At 46.5% G+C, this 21,466-nt stretch overlaps 1 protein-coding gene across 5 annotated transcripts in view; it reads right to left on the reverse strand.

The window, feature by feature from the left end:
• Positions 1-21,466, reverse strand: part of MTSS2 (MTSS I-BAR domain containing 2) — a 59,371-nt gene that overhangs the window by 17,150 nt on the left and 20,755 nt on the right. For 3 of the 5 annotated variants that reach the window (XM_081872307.1, XM_081872306.1, XM_081872308.1), the window contains exons 3-7: positions 14,193-14,266; positions 4,071-4,155; positions 3,669-3,760; positions 3,335-3,409; positions 1,722-1,730 (exon numbers count right to left, since the gene is read on the reverse strand). In XM_081872307.1, the coding sequence (XP_081728433.1) occupies positions 1,722-1,730; positions 3,335-3,409; positions 3,669-3,760; positions 4,071-4,155; positions 14,193-14,266 (335 nt within the window). The remainder of the gene's footprint in view (positions 1-1,721; positions 1,731-3,334; positions 3,410-3,668; positions 3,761-4,070; positions 4,156-14,192; positions 14,267-21,466) is intronic. The other 2 variants (XM_081872305.1, XM_081872309.1) reach the window with 1 other exon arrangement.

Genomic DNA, 21,466 nt, shown 5'->3' on the forward strand with positions numbered 1-21,466 from the left:
TGGTCCAAAACACCAGGTTGGAGAAGATGGCCCCAGAGTGAGAGACTGAGCCAGTCTGGATCTGTGAGAATTCTAGCTGTTTTTCCATTGTGTGTTCAACTGATGAAACCAAAGTGTATGTGCTTTGAATGTGCCCTTTGATTTCCCCCTTTTCAAAGTGGCAGTAGGGCATATGAAGCAGCCTTGCACTGAGGCAGACCCCTGCCCAGAGGAGTGGCTCTGCAGGGTCTCAGGCAGGTGGAGAGGGTAGGACCCCTTCTTCCTCCTTCACATTGCTTGCTGCTACCAAATTCTTTAAACTGGGATTAAACCCAATACATCAGGCACAGGCAAACTTGACCCTCCAGATGTTTTGAGACTGCAATTCTCATCATCCCTGACCACTGGTCCTGTTAGCTAGGGATGGTGGGAGTTGTAGTCCCAAAACATCTGGAGGGCTGAGTTTGCCTATGCCTGCAATACATTCTGTAAAATAACCCAGTTTTTTGCAGCCCCAGGAAGGTGGGGCCTGAATGCAACTCTTCCAAATCAAACTAAGGGTTTTCATGTATGCTAGGCTTCTTTTAAGACACACAGAGCACTGTCTTTAGAAAACAGCTTCACAACAACCTTGTAAGGGAGCTTAGGCTGAAAGGTAGGGACTTTCCAAGGCCAGGAAAGGCCCAAGGTTGGAATGGTCAAACTATAGATACAGTGGTGCCTCGCAAGACGAAATTAATTCGTTCCGCGAGTTGCTTCGTCTTGCGATTTTTTCGTCTTGCGGAGCGCGGATTGCCCGGGTATTAACGGTTTTACGAAAAAGGAAGCAAACCCGCAAGACGTTTTCGTCTTGCGAAGCAAGCCCATAGGGAAATTCGTCTTGCGAAGCACCTCGAAAAACGGAAAACCCTTTCGTCTAGCGAGCTTTTCGTCTTGCGAGGCATTCGTCTTGCGGGGCACCACTGTAAATAAACCCAGCACACACCACATATTTTGACCTAAAAGGTCTCATAAGCCTCAGCCAGCAAGGCCAAGGGTTGGGGGTAGGAGTTCTACTCCACCAACATCTGGGAGGCACCAGGTAAGTGGGGAGTGTGGGGGGGGAGAGACTACTCTAAACAGAGGCAAGGCAAGAGCCCCATGGATTTTGGCATCTCAGGTGCTTAGCTAGTTTGTGGATGGGCTAGTCTGGATGTTGGCGTAGTAGGGGAGGCACACACCCATTTCCCATGGAGTCTTGAATGCCAGCAGGCCAAAATAAGATGGCTTTGGAACAAACTCCCAAGTCTCCAATTTGGCCTGAGGTAAGCTGCTCTTCTTCAGCCTCAGTCTGGCCACCTGCAACATGGGGGGCAGTGATGCTGGCCTGCCTTACAGGGTCATTGCAAGGTTCACTGAGAATAATGAAGCAACTTTGAACTTAGCATTTCTGTTCTTGCCATGTGATCTGTCAGCACCTTACACCTCAGGTTCCTGTGTTCATCACAGAGCAAGGACCACCTCCTCTCTGCCTCCAGCAAAGCTGGGCTGAGCCTCAGTCGGCCCCATCAGCTTAAGCTGCTCCCAACCCTCAATGCACCACTTGCGTCAGCATGGCCTCTGGAGGTTTCATTTCATTTCAAGCCCAACCGAAACAGAGTGGAGGGAGGGAGGGAGGAAAGGATTACAGGTAGTGAAGCCAAGAGCGTGGAGGAAGGGTGAGGGATGCCTGGATGAAGCTGAGATGGCAACATTTGACTTACCAAGTAGCTCTACAGGAAGGATGTGGAAAGGAGGGAAGAGAAAAGAGAGAGGGAGGAAGAGAGAAAGAATGTGTGAAAGACAGGCTGATGTATAGAGCCATCTTCTCACCCGGAACAGGACCCCACAGAACCACCACCCAACTCAGCCACATCACCAGGTACACAACTGCCCTCCCGCCATAAAATGACAGCAAGGGACAGCTGCATCTGGTCAGGTCTTCTCCACTGGCACAAGGAGCAAAAGTGGGAGCCACAGGACTCTGGTAACCTCCCCCAGGTGGGGGGTAATGGCAGGTCCAGGGATGGGGTGGGGATTCCCCAAGGCAGAATGCAAATGCCCCAGACCCAAGCCAAACGCCACAGGTCCCCAATCCACCTTGCATGGAGCAGCCAAACAGGAGGAGGAAGGCACAGAGACATTTGCACCCTGCACCTTGTCTTCCCAAGGAGTCACTGGTGGCCACGTGCACACGCAACATCTGGTTTGGGCCTCAGAGGGTCTGCTGCAGGAGCCAGGAAGATCCCTCTCAATACCTAGAAGGACTGAGAATGGTATGAGACGCCACACTGAGAACACCAACACAGTTCTCTTCCCATGACAGAGTGTGTGCATAAAGGGGAGGGAGAGGCACTTTGATAGGCAATTATCCCCGAGCCCCCCCCCCTTTGCAGTCAGCACCAGCATACACACATGGTAACTTCAAGGAGCAACAACCTGGATCAACACACTGGCCTCATTTTAGGGCAATAAGAACTTAGCAAGGCTCTGAAAGCAACCCTCCCCTGGCAATCACATGTTCACAAGATGGGAGGGCAAACCAAAAGTGCAGAAACCTAAAGCACCGGCTGTACAACGCCCCCTGCAGAAACTGCCACTCTCATCCAGACCCATTCAGACACACAAGCGAACCAGAGGCAAGCAAGCTTCCTTCTCCCCTAGGAATCTGCTACCACAACTCTGAAGACAGCTGGGCCTTCTTTCTCCTTGGGGGTTAAAATGCCTCACAGCTTTGAAGAGGATCGATAGCTGAGAGGCATGTGTTTTCTTCTGCACTTAAAACAAATAAATCCAAGATTCTTGAACTGAGCAAAGGTGAATGCTGTGAGCCTAATCAGCAGACCTCTCACTCGGCCATCTCCTCCGGTTTCTGAGGTCTCAGCCAGCATTGCCCACCCACACTGTCAAGCCACAGGGGCCAGAAACTTGCTTTAACACCCCCCCCCCAATAAATTCAGGAAGCTGAATTCAAGACTTCATTCCCTTTTCTGTCACTGCCTAACACAAAGCTCTGTCTCACCTGCAAAGCAAACAACCCACAAAGGGATTTGGAGAGCCTCTGGGCCCCAGGACATTATGCCGCAAGGAGGCCTCCACCCTAGTTTAACCAGGATCTTACACTGCAATGCATTTAACTGAAGAATTAAACCAAGGTCCTTGCTCCATCCATGCCATTACCTGTGCAGGGAAACGTTCACTGCTAAGGCAGAAGCAAATTATTTTATCCAAGGGCAGCCCAGCAAATCCAGCCCCCCTCTTCAATCAGGGGTTGGAGGCCAACATCACTAGCCAAACTGAGCTGCCCTTTGGCCAGAAACACCCTGGCAGATCTTACCTTTGCGGGCTTTCTTCTGAAGCTTCAGTGTGTCAGAGGACTTCTTCTTTATCTCATGGCGGGCTCGTTTGTATTCTAAGGAGACAGGAATCGGGAAACACGAGGCCTGATTCCAAGTGACCAGAAGGCAAACAGCTTGGCGGGTGGACCCCGAGGTCCCCCACATGGCGTGAGCAGACAAGGGAGGCCACTGCTCTCTATGGGGCCCAGACTCCTGGCTTTCATCTCCTCCCACCCTAAGCCACACAGTCACATCCTTGCCACTGCTTTCCTCTGAGCATCAGACACTGCCTCACAGGCTATGGGGCAGCCAGGATGCCTCCTGCCCTTTTACCTTTCGCGTGATCTTTGTCAAGCTGGTTAGCAGTCTTCTTCCAGTCCTCTATCCGATCCTGCAGGGGGTTAATCAGGCTCTCCATCAGGGCGCTGCAGGAGGGGGGAAGGCACCCAGAGAGAGGCGGGTTAGAAGGGCCAAGGGATGTGGAGAAGAGTTTTGCAACGAAATCCCCATAAATGTGCCGTGATCCAAATGGTTCAATAACTCATTCTCTGGACTAGAGTATGGAAGTGGCTTGAGTTTCTAAAACCCTGAGCCTCCTTCTGCATGTCTTGCCTATTTCAGCACCTCCCCAATCCCGTTTTCAAGGCCACTGAGCCTCTCCCTCTTCTTCGGAAAGGGAGCCTGGGGCTGGCCCGCACACATGACAAGCACACGAGTCTAACAAAAGGCACTTACTTGGTAAACTGCCTCAGCTTGGTCTCAATACTGCGGTGCCGCATACACATCCGGGTTAGTGCGGAGCCGATGTCCCTCGTGGCTCCTGAGGTGAAAAACCAGCCCTCATGTTAATGGAGAACAGTCAAGAGGTACTGCAGAAAAATTCAAGTACGGAATTTCTTTTCTTTCCTTCTCTCTTGTTCAGTCAGAGAGAAAGAAAATGGAGAGGCAAGGAATTGAGATGTCAGCACAGGCTGAAGGAACGCCTGACATTGGGGCTGGGTGAGGGAGTGAGATCACATGGGCTGGGAAACCAAGTTGCCTAAGAGTCTGAGGAAGGAGCACCTTGTTTCAGAAGTAGCAAAGCAGAGCTATCAGGGCTCTCTCCTGACTTTCCTCCTGAGGGGGCATACAGAAAGGCATCATATGTTACTCTCACAGGAGCCCTGCAAGCTGTTTCTTCAGCCTCTACCTGAGACTCAGTTCCTCCTCTCTGGACATCCCTGCTCTGTCGCCACCTTCTCTGAGGGAAAATGGATCTCCTGAACACTGTCCCAGATCTGGCTTTCTCTCCAGTCTCCTCAGAAGCCCCTATTATCTCCAGGCATTACATAGTACTGAAAAGTCAGAATAATAGAAGCTCTTATGAAACATTACTTTGGGGCAACATCTTCCCCTCCAGGATTTCACAGGTGAAAATGGACTCTCCAGTGGGCTTGTAACACTCCCCCCACCCAATTCATCTCACAAACACTTCTTCCCCTTGCCAAAGGTTATTCCAGGATTCCATTCATGCTAGAGTGACTCACTTGGCAATAGCCTATCTTACACAAATTAGTAAAATGTTCACAAGAGTTTCCATTAAAAAGAAAGGGTTTTTTCCTCTTACACAGTGGAGCTAGAGGCTGTGTTTGCAACTTAAAGAGCATCAGAAGGATCCTTCCAAACTGGGAGATTAGGAAACAAATGCATTTTGATGTTAAGAAGGTGTGTGGAGGGGAATGCATTTGGGGCACACCCCCTAACTTCACCCATAAATACACCATGATGAGGTCTGAGCTGCATTGCAATGTTGCAACCTTTCTGCAAATGGGGTTGATTAGTCCAGCCCCTTTGATAATTTTGGTTGCTCCTTTCTGCCTTTCCCTCCCAGCTCTAGAATATCCTTTGAGTTAAAGGCTATCACTATCAAAGGCTAACAATTGGCTCCAAGTCTAGATTGAGGGCCCTGCCTGATGGAGAACAGAGCAATTCAGATTTTGTCCATTGGGGGTAGCAATAACCACACTGACACTGACCCCTCTCTTTCTCTCTCTCTGAGCCTTGAACATGAGGATATGAATGGATGGAACAGTCTTTCATAGGAACCGCCCATCAAACTGCATCCCTCACAAAGCATGGATTATGGGGCATTCTGCTGCTTGAGGGAGAGAAAAATGCCCACATACACTAATTCACATGGGAGCCCAATCCAATGAGAAGTTATCTAGTGCAAGCCTCATTAAAATGACCGTGAACATGCATTTTTAGGGGCCTTTACGCAAGATGAGATGGCAGCCTGTGGGTCGCAGCTAAATGCCCTTGATAGTGCCAGAAACTAACAGCCAGAGGTGATTTCTGTCTCTTTCTGCTCATTTCCATTTCAGCTTGCTCCTGGTCACACGTGCTGTAATTGCTATGAGTGCTCCAGTTGGAGAACAGCCTCTACTAAAGGTGTCATTGACCTTAAAGAAGCACGAACTCAGGACGAAAGGGAGAAACGAGCTAAGAGGAAGGCAGCTTTGACAAATCCTCACCATGATCAACTCCCACCCAGAAACCTACGTCCCCACTATGGAAGGACGTGTGGATCCAGAATTGGCCTCCACAGCCACTTACGGACTCACTGTTAAGACCGTGGTCATGGAAGACAATCTTACTTGGCTACGAGTGATCGCCAAAGAAGAAGAATTGCTGCTCTAGAGAAGCCTTCTCCAATCTGTTGCTCCCCATATGCTTTGGACTACAATACCTGTGCTGACTGGAGCTGTTGGGAGTTACTTCCCAAAACATGAATGGCACCAACTTGGCAAAGGTGGCTCCAGGATCTAGACTACCTTCTCTTTTCCTTGAGATATACATAAAAAGTGCCCCCGAAGGATGTGTCTTCCTCTCAATCCTTCCTTTTAAGCACTTCCTAGGAAGAATACATTGCGTACTCCCACAACACCGAAGCAGAATGATTGTGAAAGATTAATGAGGCAAAGGCACGCAATTGTGCCAGGAAAGACGAATGCACAGAAATCACACATCAGAGGAACCCGGTGTCACCTGGGAATGGCAGATCCACCCCTCAAAGGTACTGGGAGGGAGGAAGTTAAGAGTGGATGCAACAGACCATGATCAACTCAGCCGGCATGATGAATCCAGGTTAATGAGGGATCTGCACGCACACCAGTATGCAGCACTGCGTGAGCTGCAGAGAGAAATTTGCCCCTCTTCAAAGCAGGATATAAGGCACTGCAAAACAGTTCACCTTCTGCTGGCCAGCCTGAGCTGGCCAGGAAGTGGCAAAAGTTGCAGGGAGTCTCCAAGACACAGCTTTCAGGAAGGGATCTTTGGAGGCTGCCCCAGAGCACTTGACATGCATTCTCTAACCCTACTCCTTAAAACAGCCCTTTAAAGCAGGCCAGCCACCACACTGCTTGGAAAGACATCTTTCATCCAGCTCTGGGTGAGGCACCTGATGCTCATTCAGTCCATGAGTTGGCCTGACCTGTCAGCTATCACTGGGGGGGAGGGAATGGAACAAGCTGCAAAATTTTTAATCAAACAGAGATTAATCAATTTCAAACTTTTGATCAAAAAGGTGCTCTTAAAGGTAGGGTACCTGTGAGGGCCAGGTGTCCTACCAGTGACCCAGTTCCTTTTACTAGTCTTGGATTACTAGGCAATGATTCGCCAAGTGGCCTTGCTCAATGCTAAGCACGATCACTGCGCTTTAGTCATCTCTCTCGTACATTCCAAGAGCCCAAGACCATTTCCTTCTTGACCTCAGATGAGGCCAGCTAATTCTCCGCAAGTCTGCTTGTGCTTATGGTTCTGGTCCTGCAGTCTGTTGAGCCTGACCTTCCAGAGCAACACTCTTTAGTGTTGGGGCATCAGAAGGTGACATTGTTGTGATTGACCCTCTGTTGCTTTTTGGAATTTGCTCCCAACCATGGAGGATGGAAAGACACCAGCACTACCTCCATAACAGTGGTGCACTTCACATACCCCTTCTTACTGGGGGTGGGGGGTCATTCTGGCTCCAGAGCCACCGCTGTGCAGCTGCAGCAATAGACAGAGGAGGATGACTCACTTCCTTTGCTTCTTTCCTTAGCTTGCTGAACGGGGCTTCTGCTGCATATCACAGCCATTGACAGGGAGAAATCATTTCCTCCTGTTCCCCCTTTCCTGGTTCTGACCAGGAGTGCTGCTTCCTCTTAGAGTTGCCAAGACATTTTGCCCCCAGCCCCCAACCCTATGGCTGTAATCACCTGACACAAAATACATCCTTAGCATCTCTTTCAGAAAAAAATTTTCCCAGCATTTTCTGCAAACATTGAGCTCTTGTGGTCCACATTCTGAATCACACTTGGCAACTTCACTAGCAACACCCCCCCCCCAGCAATGTCCACACATGTGCAATCAGAGCAACCCCCCAGTTTCCCTTGCCCTCTTCCACCACCCCACTAACAACTTAGTGGATAAAACTGTGCAGTCCCAGAGGTCCTTCTGTCTCTTTTCAGAGACCGCCTGGGGAATTTTGTTGCCATAAACACAAAAGTTAAAATGACGCAGCACCTCCTACTCACCCACCCATCAACCTTCTTGGACAACAGCGAAACATTAAAGAGGAAAGACAGACAAGAAAATTTAAAATGGGGTGGGGGAGGGGAGTCAATGCATTCAAAAGTCATCAGTGTCAAGATGGGAAGGCCAGGCCAAGTTGATTTTTTTCTCTCCTTCAATTACTGAGCTCAAATTGGCTACTTACTGGGGCTGGAAGCTTGGAGTTTCAGTAGCTGTGGTGTGTTTCTGAGACCTGGTGCTGACATGTAAAGCCTTGCTCTGCTTAGAAGCTGGTACCTGAAGAACTGCCTGCTCCCTTCCCACATCCCTTGGTGGGAAGGTTCATCCCCCGCCTGTGATTGTTTTGCACTTCAGTGTTTTTGCCTGCCTTTGAATTGTGAGCTGAATAATATTGTGATCATTTCAAGCTCCGGGACACCTTATGTTTGCAATTATTTATACCTTGCCTTTCCAAGGGAGCTTATACACATCTGTTAAAATAGCACTGAGGACAAAATACGAACTAAAACAGGCTAAACTACAACAAGCAAATAGCTTCATTTCCTTCATTTGTGCACCCCAGAGTGGTTGACATAATAAAAGCCATAAAACACAGTCATAAGCAAATGAGCCCACAAACGCAACTAAAAGCAAAACATAATCAGCACTAATAACCAGTTAAAGCCAAAAACCTGTCCTTAATGGTGTCGCACTAGCATAATAGGGCAGCTTTCACTTGGCCCTGAAGGAGAAAAAACTGGGCAGTGCATGATCCCCCACTGCAGCAAAGGTCCTATCGCTACCCTGCAATGGGAGTGGAGTGGAGTAGAGTGGAGTGGAGAGAGAGAGAGAGAGTGTGTGTGTGTGTGTGTGTGTGTGTGTTACCGAGAGCTTAGCAACTCCATATACAGGCAAGTTCATATGGGAGTTGTCCAGCCCTGTCTCCAAATATGTTAGAGGGCACCAAGTTGGGGAATGCTAGGATAGACAGCCCTTCAAAAGCCATGATTCCAAGCCACTTGGGGCATTATAGGTAGAAAACAAACAAACAACATGAGCTGAGCCTGGTAGAGAACTGGAGAAGCCAGTGAACGTCTTTCAACCACTGGTCAAATATTATCAGCACAGCAGATAGTAGTCCATATGCATGTCTACCACACTTTGAATCTACTGCACTGAAGTTTCTCAACACTTTTTATTGGCAGCCCCACATATAACATTGCCCTAGATATTACCAAGGCATGAGAAAATGTGGCAAAATTATTATTTTTCCAGACAAGCCCACAGTGCTAGTAAAAGTCACTCTTGAGCCACAGACTACTTTATTGCACTGTTGACCGTTTTAACTCTGCATGTAAATTTCCTTGGCAAATTTCCTGCCACGTCGAAGCATTAGACAGCTTTAGAATACCAAGATGATGCAGGCTTGTGGGCACAATGGCTTCCTTCCCATGGACTAGCTGCTTGTTTACTCCAGGAAACTTGGGGCAATGAAGCCAGCCTTGATTAAGGACAGCCAAGTGGTACAAGCACATGCACCAGGCGTTCAAGCACATGAAATTAAGAGTCTCTGAAACAGGGAACCTGTAAAGGGAGCTGGACATCCAACAGAGACAACCATGACTTCCCCAACCATCAAATTATGGTGAACCAAGGACCCACAAGCAAATATCCTGGACATATCTGCTGCCTTTAGAATCAAAAAAGCTGTCGCCATTGAAGTGTTTTCACGAGCAGCCTAACACAGTGCGCAGGGCAAGGCATTGTGAGTTAAAGAGCAAACGCTACAAGAAAAGGGGTGTATTTAAAATTGTTTCACCTTCTATTTTCTCTCTAGATGTTTTCTTTACTTCGTAAAAAAGCTCTCAACGTCCCTTTCTGTCCTGAATGTGCAAAAGGCAAAATAACTCAATCATAGCAGCAGAAGAATGCAAATAACAGCTGAGCTGCAAGTCTGCCTTACAACTATTCAAAGTCTCAAACTTCAAATTGCAATGGCAATCTCAAAACTGCATGTACGCAATTAAAGAAATGCATGAATGACTTTTTGCATATTTGTACAGAACATAAGTATACCACCTGAGACATCCCTGCTTCCGCTTTGATCTTCCTACAGAGGAAAGAACCACAACTGCACACTTTGCACATCATCAAAGTCTTCCCTCTCAGCTGCTCTCTGCTGAACAGCTGGACAGAAGGAAACCCAAAGAGAAGGATGATATCTAGCTGCCAACAGGCTCTGGGTGATTACCTATCATGTCCCCCTCTATATAATTCGGTTCCTTTTAGTTTCATGCCATAACCAAGACATCTAACCTCCAGAGGCAGAAACTGCCCACCCACACAAAATACCTGGATGGTGAAAAATTGGATTCAGCCATTCTTTCAGTAAACAGCTATGGGTGAATTGGCAGTTCTAGTCTGCAGGAAAAATTGAGAGTATGGAACTGGGTGATGTCCTAGGCATGTGGTTCAAGCATAGAAGCCATGTTCCCAAGATAGATCCAGATGCATCAGATGGGACATTCACTATGGTCTGAGTCAGCAGTGCAGCCCACAGGCTAGGCAGGCAACAAGGATGTCAAAAAGAATTACAGAGCAAAGCAACTCTCATTCACAGCCTGAGACTCACATATAGAAAGCTGGGGGTGGGGGTGGGGTAAGGAATAGTTGTATATGCTCATATGCTAATAACATGCTAATATTTAATTTGCTGGAAGCTGCTCAGATGACAGAATATAAATTATTATAATTACTACTACTACTATTGAGAATCATGCAACTGTTTCCCACTTGTGATCTGAAATGGCGCAGATGAAAAGTATTACCACCTCATTTTCCATTTGCATGATCTATGCCTCAGTCTCCCCTCTTGTGGAATTCTCCAAAGGGCCACACACTGCAAGCTACCAGGCAGCCCAGAAGCCCCTCCTCCTAAAGGACTCCCTTTCCTCTCCCCTGACCTCCTTTCCAAATCACAGCCGTGGCTGAATTTTCTATTACCTGTGGCTCCCTCCTTTAGTAATCACCCTGCACATCTGTCCACTAAGGCTTCCCTTAATTCCCTAGACCTAAAGAACAGGGAATTCTGTAGACTTGGGGGAGGTGGCAGGCTGGGCTAAGCCAGGCATGGACCTGTTCATTAAACATGTGTTGCTCACTGGTTTGGAAGAGGGGGGTTACTTCTAAAACTAAAAGTAAGCACACAAGGGTAGGTAGGTTTGAACCTTGCTCCCTTTCCCTACCTCTTTAAGACATTTCCCACATGCCATGTGGTCCGTTTTGCGTTAAAAGGGAAACTCCCTCTCATGATTTATAACCAAACTGATGAGCATGTGTTTGCTAGGCATACACTCCTGGCCTGGCACGGGTCACTGGCATCGCCACATCTTCCCAAAACATCATCTCAGCAGCAAACGCAAATCTCTACATGGGTTTGAGTAGTAGGTGCAGAAAGCCTGTGCAAGTAAATATGGAGGTCTACCCTTGTTTCCTCATCACAGCCCTTCCCTAGATGTTTATAGATAACAAGCTGTGGCTTCTTGTCTAAAAGCCGGAGTGAACCAGCCATAATAGAATGTCAGGAAACCGCTCCATAGCCCTTCTGCCCTCATACAAAGAGTCACGTTCAAAGGAAGAACCCTTCCCACACCAAACTTTTCCTGAAAAAAGGAAATAAATAGGTTCATAAGAATGTATAAAGAGCCTGCTGGGTCAGGCCAATGACCCATCTGGTTCTTTCAACGCTTTGTAGGGTTTTTTTGTTTTACATTTTATTTCTTACGTTTCTATCCCACCTTTCTGCGACCAAGGGAGCATTCCTGTGGTTCCCAGGTGGTTTCCCATCCAGGAGTCAGACCAGGCCCAGGGTTGCTTAGCTATAGCAAAGTGGTGAGTTCTTGTGTCTTCAGACCTTATTCTGGGATTAACTCACATTCCAAATCAGTTTTTTCATCCTGCTTCAGGTGAGAGGTGTTATTTACATTTTGCTTCCCTTCCAAGCTGCATTCGGTGCTCCCTATATCTCTCCAGAATACATCAGCCCTCCCTCCATCTCCTTATTTTGTACTAGCCTCCTCAGCTTTCCTTTATTGCCTGCTCCATCCTACCCAATTCTCTGCTTGCTTTCAGAGATTTATCCCAGTAACTGATGGCTCAACACAAATGCTGCCCACATACATTATTCTATCAATTGCTGTCAAACAACAAACTAACCTGCACAGTCAATTCCTTCCAATTCTGGCTTACTGCTGATTCTCCTTCTTTAAATAACCCAGTTTTTACTGTGGCATACCATGGCCCTTGTTTTAATTGTAACCTACCCTGGACCTTAGGGGTGAAGGGCGAGAAAATATATATATAAAATCCCAATGCCAGTTCTGAGAAGGGGCGGGCGGGCTCTTTACACGTGTACACAAGGAGGCATGGTTACACTGGTCTTTTTAAGGCTCAGAGGAGATTACTTTTTTAAAAAGCTGTGTTTTCCCTCTGCTCATTTTTGAAGAAGTTCAGGGCAGTGAAAATGGGTTATGTAGGTCAGCTCAAGGTTGATCAAGACCATCTCATGAGCTTCCTGGCTGATTTGTGCTTGGGTGGTGCCCATATCCAAGAAAAATCTGAGGGGCCACAAGCAAGACTGGTCCTCAGGTGCAGACCTCTGCGATCTACATGCCACAAGGTGCCCAGAATAGGTCACTTCGCCCTGCTACACCCCTACACGGAGGGAAAAGAGGCACACTCTGAAACTCTTCTTTCTTTCACAACATTTCTATACTGCTTGATAAAATCTCAAAGCAGTTTAAAGGTAAAGGTAAAGGTAAAGGGACCCCTGACCATTATATCCATTCGTGGCCGACTCTGGGGTTGCGGCGCACATCTCGCTTTATTGGCTGAGGGAGCCGGCGTACAGCTTCTGGTTCATGTGGCCAGCATGACTAAGCAGCTTCTGGAGAACCAGAGCAGCGCACGGAAATGCTGTTTACCTTCCCGCCGGAGTGGTACCTTTTTATCTACTTGCACTTTTGATGTGCTTTCGAACTGCTAGGTTGGCAGGAGCAGGGACTGAGCAACGGGAGCTCAACCGTCGCGGGGATTTGAACCGCCGACGACCTTCTGATTGGCAAGTCCTAGGCTCTGTGGTTTAACCCACAGCGCCACCCACGTCCCTTCAAAGCAGTTTAGAAACATAATAGAATGATCAGTAATAACAACAACAACAACAACAACAACAACAGGTAAAAGCAAATATTTAAAACATTCAAAAAGAATAAATATCAACAATAAACTAAACCAGATTAAAACACATGACAGCTTCTACATGTCTGGAAAGACTGCCACTTGCCTGAACAAAAACATTCTTAGCAGGAAACCAAAAGGTGCACTGATGGCGCCTGCCCAATGTCAGTGAAACTCATTTATAGGTAACTTTTAAGGGCTCCTGCCTTGCTGCCTCCAGAAGCCCGTTTCCCCCGCAATTGTAACACCCACCCAGAAATGAAGGAAGTGCCACTTAAAAGAGGGCCCTATTTATCACAGGGCCTCCGAATGAGCATTGCTAGAAAAGCAGGGTGATTGCTCTTCCCCTCATGGTGATCCCACAAGCATGTCTGGATTAGCAGAGATCAGCAGGGGGATTGCCGATGACCACGTAAGACCCCACCATGAAATTAATCTCTCTCTCTAAGCACCACAAGCTCAGGGTTTCCCAGATGCTGACTGGAACTTGGTTCAGAATGCAACACATATTTTATCTGCTGCTGCCACCCCCTTCTCATTTGGCTGTTTTATTACTATTGTTTATTACTGATGTGACCTGCCTCAAATGCTTCCTCAGAAGTGGGAAGGCGACATAACAAATCCTCTAATATATTTTTCTTCGGGAAAATATATTTATTGCTAAAAAATTAAAAGCCTTTGGAACTCACTGCCACAAGATGTGGCGATAGCCACTAAACTTAGTACCACAGTAGGGTCACCCATGGGGATGTCACAGAAACAGAAAGAAACACACACAGCAATTCTTGCTCCATCTCTGATGTTTGAACATGTCCCTCTTGAATGTTTCCCAGAGGCACCTGTTTGGCTGCTGCAGGTGGAAACCAAGCACAGGGCTAGATTGAGTGTGAGTACAAAGAGGGATTAAAAGTAGGTTGTGGGGTAACTGCAGCACTGTAAGTGATCACAAGAAAACAGAAAGGGGCCATGGGCCTGCCAGTTTGGTGGTGAGTTTTTTTCCACAGGTATTGTTCTGCTCTCTGCCATTGGCTGTGCGACATGGCTGGTTTTGCAGTCAGCTAGTTTTTAGTCCAAAAAGCTCCCACAACGTACCTCGTGTGTTGGTGGCCATGTCTGCCACTTTCTGGAAGGCATCCAGGAAGGCCACTGCAGCCAGGACAGTAGTCCTAAAACATAAGGACAGAGAGAGAGAGAGAGAGAGAGAGAGAGAGCTCAGAGGGTTGGCGGTCTTCACGCAGGAACAGCACAAGCCATTTTGCCATCTCAAAGGGCTGGGTGGGTGCAACAAGTGAGTCGGCCTCATCTCATCCCTTCACGGCCAGACCTGCATTATTAACACTTAGGCCTAAACCTGCAATGCTGCCAAGACTCAGGTAATCAGAGGTCAAAAGTACAACTGGGCTAATAATTCTGAGAAAACCGAATCTTGTTTGCTTCTAAAATCTTGAGGACATCCAGTGCCTCTTGCACAACTCTCCTCAGTTACCCTATTTAACAAATGATTTAAAGCCCACACTGTCAGCCTGTGGTCTGGAGAACTCTTGAAATTCCTCTGAAGCTTATCAGGGTCCCTGAGAGGCAGAGCGGTCCAGAAAGACTACGGGCTGACCACAGCTGACCTTCTACCAACATCGCACCCCCCCCTTACATGTACCTACCTTGCAAAGGAGCACATGGTGTGTTTCAGTGCACACTGTGTGTTTCAGCGCATACTCTGGGCTCTATGGACACAGGCTGGCTGCAAGGCCAAGAGAGCCAAGCTAGCAACCTGAGCATTCCATGTGCCAAAAGGCTCAGAGGCATGGAGAAAGTCCCATGACACATCCATGTGCACTGATGTTAAAAAGCCTGCATGTGACGGATCCTTACCCTAACTTCTAGGCCAAGCCAAACACCACACACCTGTCTTAGGTAGATCTTAAAGAACCAATCACAGCAATCACTATCAGGTGCCTTACCCCCAGGAAATTGGGAGGGTAGGGGGAAAACCTACAATTTTCTTTTTGTGGGGGATGGGCAGCATTTATCTCAAGAATGAACTTAACCAGCTCAAATAGACTCTATGCCAGCACCAATGTTTCCCCAGCTTTCCAGTTTTCTTGGAACTATATTGCCTGCCCTGTTTTTGTTTCAGCTTCCTTCCTTCCCTCCTTATTCTTGTCTTTCCCCCTTAGGCCTCCCATTCCCTGAGTTTCTCTCTGACGTCCTGCTGCCTTTGGCCACCTCAGGGCTGGCTCCTTGCCCTGCAGTCTGCCAACCTCTTCTTTACACATCATCTGGCCTCTGTGTTTAGCAGCAGCACTTGGAAACCGGGTGGGCTGGCCCAAGCTTCTGTGAGGACTTTGCACTCCCTGCTCTCCCCAGTCTGAGCAACATAGGAAGCTGCCTCAATACCGAATCAGACTGCTAGGTCTATCTAGTGCAGCATTATGAACACTGTCTGGCAGCCAAGGCTTTCCAGGGTTTCAGACACAGACCATTCCCAGCCCTACCTAGAGCTGCCAGTAGAAATTGAGCCTCAAACAGTTTGCATGCCAAGTAACCGAGATAGTGACAGGGCCTTTTCAGTGGTGGTTCTCTGGCTGTGGAGTAGCTGACAAAATACTGTTTCAAGTAACTCTAAGATCACTGGATGGAATAATGTTTTTAGCTGCTTCTAGAATTTTTTTTATAATTTAACTGCAACTGATTTTAGATGTTTTTAATTGTAGTTGTTTTTACAATGCTTTAAACAGATTTAAAATGTTTCCTTTTTTATTTTGTTTCTTTATTTTAAATGATACATGTGTTTGCTGCCCTGGGTTTCTTGGAGAGGAAAGGAGGGATATAAATCAAACCAATCAATTAATTAATTAAAACAGAGGAGGCTCTTCCCAAAGAAAGGCTTTAAGCGCCAAGTTTGTCCAGCCTTCCCTTCTACTTATGGGTTGGCCTACACTCCCTGTTAGGCAGAGCCCAGAGCTTCCATCTCTCCCTCCCCAAACTAGCTCTGAGCCGATGTGGAGTTACTCTGTGTGAGGAGAAATCGGAGGAAATAGAGAACACTCTCTCCAGATAGGCAATGAGCACAAAAGGCGCTTTGGGAGAGTGGAAGGGGAACACAGTGCGCAAACAGCTGAGGAGATGCTGAGCGGAACACAAGAGGCTCTTTCAGCTCCACGGAGGGCTGAGAAACACCAGCGAAGCCAGGGGGGCTATTAATAGGGCAGCCGCACAAGGCATATCCGGCGACGGCAAAGCCAGGGTGGACGGGCTGAAAGGGCCCCTTCATAGAAGCCTTTGATATGCCAGAGGAGGTGGCTGGCAAGCAGAAAGGGGGAGGATTCCAAAAAACTCTTGGGGAAAAGCAAAGCAAGGGGGTGACCCTGGGAACAAGGCTGGGGGGGGGGAGAGCAAGGCTCCTTTTGGGAACTCTGGGGAGGAAACCTTCTTACTCAGCGTTGATTGGAAGCTGCTCACAGGCAAGGCAGTCGAGGCAACTTTCAACCTCTTGGGATCTCAACTGCATCGGGATCTTGGGGCCGTGATATGTGGGGAGGGGGCTCTGCAGCTTCCCTCTGGATGCTGCAACTGCCTTGCCACTCTCAAAACCAGCCCCTTTGCTTCTGTGTTGCTGCATGGGAAGGAGCAACATGGCTTGAAGAGAGACTTCACATATCACAATTTTGGCACATTTACCTGGGATTTAGGAGAGCCAGGGCTTGCATTCTTAGCTGCTGGAAGGAGCTGGTAATGAATCAAAGCCACACTAGGCACTATGATGCTCATGTGTGCACTTCTTTTATTTCACTGCAACAGGGAGGCAGGGCTCCAACTTCAGCTGGAGTAGTGGGACAAAGGGAGGGGGGCTTAGCTAATACCCTGATCATGTGACTCTGTAAGTCACAAGTAGCTTAAGTGGTGCCCTGTATTGTTGGGACTACAGTACAACTTATCATCCTTGGCCACTAGCCATGCAGCATGGGACTAATGGTTTGGGGGAAAGCAGGGATTTTTATTGGGGAAAGGGCAATGGAGAAAGTCCATTAGCACCCCTTGCTTGCCCCCCCCCTGCAAGCACAAAAGGAAGCCTTGTCCATATTGTGTCATCAATACAAAGAATTTACAGATTGAATTGATAATCTTTCATTAATTAACAACTTCTGTGCTGTTAAATTGTGCATAATAACTCATTGGGGTTATATATGTTCCTATACTTTCCAATTCCAAAGAATCTTACTCAACTCTCAACTGAATAACTTTCCAATTTACTCTGCTTCTTGTCTGAGTAAAATTAGTAAGCTTCATCATACTAAAATCCCAGACATTTTCACAGCCATTGAAAGCTCGTTGTAACCTCCTATTTCTTGTTATACGTGAAATACATATTCCGGCAGCCATTAAAAGATAAATAACCATTTCCTGATCTTCCTTAGAGAGTATTATTTCTGTATGATCAAAAAGAACGACTAACGGATGTAGTGGGAGTTTATGGTCTGTCTTGTCTTCTGTATCATTGTTCCTAAAATTCCTTTATTTTAAGGCAAGATCCATCCACTGGTGTGGATGTCAAGCAGCAGAATATCAGTGACTATTAAGACAGGGGGAAAATGGGATTGCGTGGAAGGTAGCGTGCCAAAAGTGCACACAGAAAAATTGAATATGCAGGACTTGTTTGCGGCTTAAGAGCTGCTGTCCGGAAGCATCCTCAGTCTCTGTGGAGAGAAACATCATCTGCACAATCACTTGTAAAACTTCTTAAGGTTTGTGCTCATATTCATTTGAGTTGCAGAGTTCCATATGCATTTCCAGCTGTCTAAAGCAATATTTATCTGTAGATCTCGCTCCCATTTACCTTGCTAGGGATAAGGGCAAATATCTGATTCTGGCAATACTTAATATAATGTACTCTTTAGTATCTGGAGAACTTACGCCTTTCTCAAAATATACACATTCCTTTAGGGGCCTGTGTTTCCAGATTAATGGCTGGACCAGGTGGCAAGTACCTGGAAGCACTGGAACCATCACAGAAGGTGCGCCTGTGAAAATATCCCCAAGGCTTCTGAGCAAGACAACATGTCTCCTTGGCACAGTATATTTTCTTACTTTCACTGGATTATCTTGCTCCCGAAAATATCCTCATTTTTTACTTCAATATTATAGTAAGAGGTGGCAATCCTGGAGACAGTTTATTATTATTATTTTATTATTAACCAAAGAATCCTTCAGTTCCTTGTGCCACCTCAATCAAAGCAACCTACACTCTCTCTGTTGCAAAGGCGTGACACAATGGACCCATAGCTCATTATTATCCAGCATAGATACCCAAGAAGTGCTCACAAGGGCTCAGCATTAAAATGGAAGGGAGGTCTCACAGGGTGCCCCAGGGCTCTGTCCTAGGCCCTCTGCTGTTTTATAAAAGACTTGGAGGAGAACATAGAGAGTGCTTATCAAAACTGCAGATAATGCAAAACTGAGGGGTAGCTAACACTACAGAAGACAAAATCGAGGGCTAAAACTGCCTTGACAGGCTGGAAAGCTGGGCTGAAACCAAGAATGTAAATTCAATAGAAATGAATGTAAAATCCTCCATTTAAGTACCTAAGGGCCAAAGGTACAAGGATAGGATGCAGAGACACCTAGCCTGGCATCCAGATGACACCTTTCCACTCATTACTGAAACCTACCAGCTCTTAGCTGATTGCATCAGCACTGCAATTAATTTCACACACCAACCCCTGAAATCCCTTTTCCCTGTAAAACACATACAAGACTGTTGTCATGGTGTAATTCACAAGGCCACTGACAGATGGCACTAGCCCTGCAAACTACAGCATGATGACAATTAGGAGGAGAGGAAGGTGGAAACTGGAGGACAGGAGGTTAAAGCTGAAGCAAAGGAGGGGGGGAAGGGACTGAAGGAGGAGATGAGGCAGAGGAGAAAGGGTGCACAGCTGAGGAAGAGCCTCATGAGAAAGGGAGGAGGACTTTTGTGGGGTGGGGGGGGGGTGGACCAAAGGTGATAGCCCTGTCTGCCAATTTTATTTCAATTGCTTACAAAGAGCTCCGTTTGGCCATTCCTTCTGGGAACAGGCCAAACAGATGCGCCAAACTGCCCTTGACCTCTCCACCCATCAGCTGATGCATAGGGAGATCAAGTTAGCTTGACCTGGGTTCATGAGAGAGCTCCCTGCTCCATTTGCTGGGCTTTGGAGTCTTGAAGTTTGGACTTCAAAGTACCTCACAAGCAGCAATGTGGTACTAAAAGGAAGGCAAAAACCTTCTTTTTAGCAGCATGCAGCTGCCTGAGAGGCGATTTAATGCCCAGGCTTAGAAGCATGATGCCATTTGTGACATCACTTGACTGGCAGGTGGATGGACTTGCCCACCTGTCAATTTTGGACCACAAGGCAGATCCTGGTAAGGATATGGCTTGCAGAGCCAAAATGGTTCCCCACCCTGGGCTAAAGGGGGTATTGCAAGTAGAGGAAACAGGGGCACAGTCCCTAGTTTTTAGGTTTTTTTAATCCCAGGATAACACCAGACTATACTCTATCCTTCCTCCAGCAAAATGTCAAGAAACTCAGGTGTGATATAACACTAGCATAAGAAAACAGTGTTTTCCATAAATTTTTGAACTGTGATCAGAGTGATTTGTACAGGATTTTTTTCTGATGCCCTACATAATATTCTCATTTATCATGTTTATTTTACATTTGATTAGTAAACAAGATTAAAAACTTTGAAACTGCCAAGGTTGCCCGATATTGTACTTACAGTTGGCATCCACTCATTGCAACTAGCACACTCATAAAATATAATAGTGTGCATGTGTAAAAGAAGGCATTAGAAAAAATTATGCCCAAGGTAACTGTTAAAAAAACCAACTGCCACAGATGCTTTTAGCAGACTAACTGAATATAGTCAAATAGGCAAAACTGAGGCAGGCTCTACTCAAATACTGGGTTGGGCCACAAAGTAGTGTTTGGAAAGGTGCTTTTCCCTAAAGAATACCAGGAAAATGCTATATTCTTCACTTGAACCCTTTAGTGCTGCTGAGGCACTCACTTTGTTCAATTAACTAAAAAAAAAATTGAAAATAGAGGTTCCACACAAAGCCTTAAAATAGCTTTGTATTATCTATTATTCTCAAGATCCTTCTATAACATTAACTCACAAGAAAATCCTGTTCATGAAAGGTTTTCAGAAGCTTTAATTAAAAGTTTACTCCTTATAGAATGATCCCATTTTATGTTACCTGGAATCAATTATGAACAGCCTATTAATTGCCCCTTGAATGGACTTGGTTAATTGCCGGCCTAGGGTCAGTTTCTGTTCCCATGGGGTGGGGGCTTGGATTACAGATTTCCTTGTGTAAGTGTGTCTCCATACACACCCACCCTCATTTTTATATAGCCAAAAATGTATTCTGCTATTTTTTAAAATGATTTTTTAAAAAAAGAAAAATGATAAATGGAGCTTTCCCCTCCCCATGGGAACCACAACCAATATTAAGGCAATTAAGAAAGGCTATTCAAGAGGATATTAAAAGCTACTCACCACTAATCTTGAACCAGTGCTAATCACAAAGCTATGAGTTAAATCTGCAAACAGGAACTGTTTAATTAAAAAGGCAAAGGAGCCATTAAAAGACTCAATAGCACTTTGCCTGTAGATGGGCTGGGACTTCAATTTTGTTTTGTTACAAGAAGAAAAAGAGCCACAAGGTCTGAAAAGTATTGAGAGAAAATAAAAACCCCTAGGATACAAAGAACTAACAACAAGATCACAGTGATGATCAATCAAAAGGGAGAGAAGGAAGAATGGCAGTTCCAGAGAAAAGAGCAGGCACACTTGTCTGAGAGAAAGCAGCTGACATGGAGGAGGCTGTGGCTTTGGCACATGCTTTTCTGTGATGGCTGGAAGGGGATGGAAAGGAGGATCAGAACATGCACACCAGATCATGCTAAGAAATGGTACCTTCTTGTGGAGAGGGACATTCAGGTAAGAAATGGCAGGTGAAAGGAACTCAGGGGCCAACTATGCTGTTTCTGAGCAGCCATATGGGTGGGACCTCATTACTGGCAGCAAAGCTACTAGGATTCTGCCCTCCCCATTGCTTCTAAAACTTCTTAACTTAAAGCAGTAAGTTATTTTATTTTTGCATTGAACCAGGGCATTCCCAGCTCATTATGTGGTAGTCACAGCCTCCAGGGGTGCCAGCAGAATTTCCTGGGCCCATTTCACTGTATGTGGATTGAGCCCTATAACACACTCAGAAAAACTGACACAGATCTGCACAGGTTTTGTTTCCCCACATAGAAATGAGGCAGGGTGGTTTTTAAAAAATACGACTTAGACTGCATTTCGTCTGAGAGAAGACCTCC

This window comes from Podarcis erhardii (genome assembly GCF_964252035.2).
Source record: "Podarcis erhardii genome assembly, chromosome: 7".
NCBI lineage: Eukaryota > Metazoa > Chordata > Lepidosauria > Squamata > Lacertidae > Podarcis > Podarcis erhardii.